This window comes from Aricia agestis, chromosome 11 (assembly GCF_905147365.1).
Source record: "Aricia agestis chromosome 11, ilAriAges1.1, whole genome shotgun sequence".
In the NCBI taxonomy this organism is placed as follows: domain Eukaryota; kingdom Metazoa; phylum Arthropoda; class Insecta; order Lepidoptera; family Lycaenidae; genus Aricia; species Aricia agestis.
The window spans coordinates 8,154,697-8,158,846 of NC_056416.1; the positions used below are offsets into that span (position 1 = coordinate 8,154,697).

Here is a 4,150-nt window from a genome sequence, read left to right on the forward strand (position 1 = left end):
ATAATTCCATAAAGGATTTTCTTCTCTCTCGCACTCTTTGTTGGTCTTTAGCATTATATTATGTCTATGGTTTTAAAATATCTAGTAATCTTTGTAAAATATTATGAAAAAGACCTCATTTAACCACAACATAAACTTTTGCAAAAAATAGAAATAGAACATTTTTAAATTTTAGAAAAAAAATCGCAAATGGTGCTGTAATAAAAAATATGAGTAATAATTAGTACTATATATATATATATATATATATATATGACTATAATAGTGTGTGAGGATATAACGGCCAACCATGCGATTCCAGAGATATGCTCATTTTTCCTGTCGGTTCCATACGAAAATTTCTTTAAAAAATTATAACTCCCTTAATATTACACGCAGCTGAGTCTTTTTATATTTTGTTATGTAATAACTAGGAGAACATAATATTTCAGCCCAAAAAAATGACATCTGGAAACTCAAGTTCCTATGTCTATGATACTCAATTTTCGATCCACTGTGTGCCGCGGCCGCCCACGAGATCAAAACATGTCTGTGGCCCTTATGAAAAAAGGTTGAGTACCACTGCTCTAGTGTCATTAGTGCCAGACAGCCCTGCCCCTACCAGAGTAGACAAAACTAAGGCCCTATTTGTGTGTTTTGGCTTTAGCTATGTAAGTATTGATAATAATTTTACATCAATTTTGCTTATTGTTGGCATTTTATGTCCCAATAATAGGCATGTTTCAATAATAAAACAAAATTAAATAAATTTTTGTTGTTCTTATATTGATAAAAATATTTTACATGTTTATATGATGCCTATTTTGTTGGCAACATCTAGTGCATCATAATCTCTCGCTAGACGTACATATGCCTTCTTCTTGCCGTCAGGTCTGAAAAAAATTAAAGGTCATGAGCATCTGCTAACACTTTACAAAATATAAATTTGTAATATCAAAATGTCAGATATGTGTAATTTTTATTTTCATCCTCATTCAAAGAGATTCCCACTAAATCTATCATCATTTAAGATTTATATTGTAAATAAATATTAAAATAAAATGAGCTGTAACTATACCTGATGAGAGTGTTCACTTTAGCGACATTGATGTCATACAGTTTCTTGACCGCTGCTTTAATATGATGCTTATTGGAGCTGGTGTGAACGATGAATACCAAGGTATTGTTATCTTCAATTTTCTTCATGGCAGCTTCAGATGTCAAGGGATATTTGATGATGTTGTAAGCATCCATTCTAAAATTTTAACATTTATTTAAGGTTTGGCGACCTACTATTATACCATACATTTTTATTTTATTTTCTACTAGCTGTTGCCCACAACTTTGTCCACATGGACTTTGGTTTATAGTTGTTCCCGTACATCTATTGAATAGTTTACTACGCAAAAATCAAAAGTAACCATGTCCTTTCCCGGGACTCAAAGTATCTATACATATTATACGAGGGCTGCCTTTTAAGTTTTGTCATTTGGAATAGATACTGGCATTCTAATAGATTATCACCATTTATTGTTTTTTTAAGAATTCTTTGCAATATTTAAAATGCTTTTGCATTATTCCAGTCCGAAGTTGGGTACTCAAAATGGTCGATTTTTACGCGTAAACAGCTTCTTCACGTAAGCTTAAACGTTGGCCACAAGGACTTTGTTTAATTTTGTGGAAATTATTAAAATCCTTAGGGCTCAAGCCAGGGCTGTAAGGCGGATGATCTAAAATTTCAATAGTTTGGGTTCACAAATACATCTCTGTTTGACCGGCGATGTGCGAACATGCATTGTCATGTCCAGGAACCTACGACGTCTTGAATCGTTTTTTTCGAGACTCGGTGATGACTTGTGGCAAAAAAAGCAAAGTTTGTTTTTGAAATCCAAATACAAGGAGATTAAAATCCCATATGGTTTTTTTTCAATGATCGCGGGAAGTTTACAAACGACAGAACTTAAAAGGCAGCCCTTGCGAAACAAAGTCGCTTTTGTCCCTCATGTCCCTTTGTTCCCTTTAATCTTTAAAACTATGCAACGGATTTTGATGATGATGAGATTGTGATGATATCCATAAGAGATAGACATATACCATCGCATCGTTTTCTATAGACCTTTTTATTGTGTACAATACTTGGTACATTATTTTGATAAATCTCATAGGGTTCAGCCTGAATTTGCAATGTAAGCGGATTTTTTAAAATTATTTACGACATCACATTAGAAACCCCAACAATAACAGTATTTCTCCACTATTTAATGAATGTAATGATACTTGAAAGCCTTCCTCTTGCATCACTCTATCTATTAAACTGGTATTTCTGAAAGTAATATAAAATCTATATACACAGCAGTGTATCTACTGTTAACTAAGAAGTTATTTCATTTATTTATTTATGGGATCAAAGTATTCTGTCAACTATATTAGTCATGAAATAAAACTTACCGGTTTCTTTTAGGAAGTGACTTCCTTGGGTATTTGGGGTTACGTGGGGCTTCAAAAGTCTTGGGCCTCCTGAAGTGCACTGATGTGCGAATCTGACGCACGCGTTTCCCATGTTCACCCTTCACTACCTACAAAATTTAATAAAATTTGATACATCACTATACTAATAGGTAACTGTTGTATAAATTTTAAGAATAAGTTTTCGTAGGTTAATTTTGCTAATACAATTACAAATATTAAAATATATTGTCAATATTATGTGGAGCATAATGATTTCATAGTATAAAACAAAATTGTTACTGTAATTAGATTTATAAGGAAAAACATTACACCATACCTTCCTTTGAGTCTTAAGAGCTTTAACTACTGGCTTCACAACTTTCTTTTGCCCTTTGATGCCAGTTTTCTTCGGTTTTGGTGCAATCTTAAGCTTAGTCGCAGCTGGCTTTGGCTTTGATTTTGCTGCTGACGCTGCTTTCTTCGCTGAAGGTTTAGCACTGGACTTGACTTTGAGGGCAGCGGCTTTAGCTGATCCGGCCTTAGCTGCAGGAGCGGCGGCCTTCTTTTCAGCGGGCTTGGCCGCTGCCTTCGCTGGCGCGGGCTTGGGGGCTGCGGCACTCTTGGGAGCTGCTGCTGGTTTGGCAGCCGATGCGGCTTTAGGAGCTGGTGCCGGTGTCTTAGCAGTAGCTGGCTTGGGTGCAGCACTGGCAGAAGCGGCCTTAGGAGCCGCTGCTGGGGTTTTGGAAGTCTTCTTCTCTGCGGGCTTTGAGGCCCCAGAGGCTGCAAAATAATTAATAAGCAATGATACTTTGTTCACATAAAAGTTTATAACTTACGTGAATAATTTATGTATTGTAAATTTATAACCTCAACAAGTTGTAACTGAAGTAAAAGTTGTAGCTTCAAATTCGCAAAGACCAGTCATAACTATAATAAACACTGATCGTTTAAATCAAAACTAAGAAGATTTATGCATGTTCATTTGGAACCTCGGTCCTGAAATAACGCACACCATGCTTACCGCGTGGCTGACATCAATAAGATTTTTGTCAACAATAAATACACGTAGGGGCACTTAGTATCAAATAGAATTGCTAAACTTTAATCGCATATTAAATTTATATAGTACAAACAGTAAGTCGTGAAAGGAAAATTTATAATTTTAATAAATACCTGATTTCTCTGGCTGCTTTTTAGGAGGCATCGTGACAGAAAAGAAAAGATGGAGTTTTTTCTGTAAAGTGTGGTCTATGGTTTGGTTTAGATGTCTATGGTTATTGGTATTGCTAGAAGAAAAATAAATCACACACATAAACATTTAAAGGCTCTCTAACCCATCAAGCCCCAAGCGGAACCAAGGTGCCGCATAACAACTGAATATCTATTGTGTCTGGTATTTATTAAAAAAGGGTAATGCCAGGATTAAATTTCAAAAAGTAAATCCAAGTAACGATTTGAGTACTTACAAGGAGGTGTAAGAGCTGTTGATCATTTTACTCTCCGTTAGAACTTTTTTATTTCAATAAAATCATTGTTTCAAACTTACGTTTGAAATGATAATCCCAATATTGTGATGCCTTCATAAGGGAGTAAGGATTAAAAACGCATAAAACTTGCGTCTAAATATTTCTGTTCGTTGTCTATTTTGAAGCATTTTCAAATCCTGAAAAAAAAAAACATTTAGTCGATGACAATATTTTTGTCGATATAAATTTATACTTCA

General features: G+C 34.8%; 1 protein-coding gene across 1 annotated transcript; it reads right to left on the reverse strand.

Annotated features, from left to right (window-relative positions):
- Positions 1-746: 746 nt before the first annotated feature.
- On the reverse strand, positions 747-3,676 carry LOC121731813 (60S ribosomal protein L23a-like). Its single transcript, XM_042121473.1, has 5 exons — positions 3,601-3,676; positions 2,765-3,207; positions 2,428-2,555; positions 1,058-1,234; positions 747-872 (listed from the first exon to the last, which is right to left on the reverse strand). The coding sequence occupies exons 1-5, from the start codon at positions 3,629-3,631 to the stop codon at positions 788-790; spliced, it is 864 nt and encodes a 287-aa protein (XP_041977407.1). The 5' UTR covers positions 3,632-3,676; the 3' UTR covers positions 747-787.
- Between the last annotated feature and the right edge of the window lie 474 nt (positions 3,677-4,150).

Excerpts from the sequence above, each read along its gene's own strand:
- LOC121731813 (XM_042121473.1), bottom strand. The coding sequence starts at position 3,631 with ATGCCTCCTAAAAAGCAGCCAGAGAAATCAG. Across the intron at positions 3,208-3,600 it reads AAAGCAGCCAGAGAAATCAG|CCTCTGGGGCCTCAAAGCCC; the intron begins GTATTTATTAAA and ends ATTATTTTGCAG. Across the intron at positions 1,235-2,427 it reads TCACTTCCTAAAAGAAACCG|AATGGATGCTTACAACATCA; the intron begins GTAAGTTTTATT and ends TTAAAATTTTAG.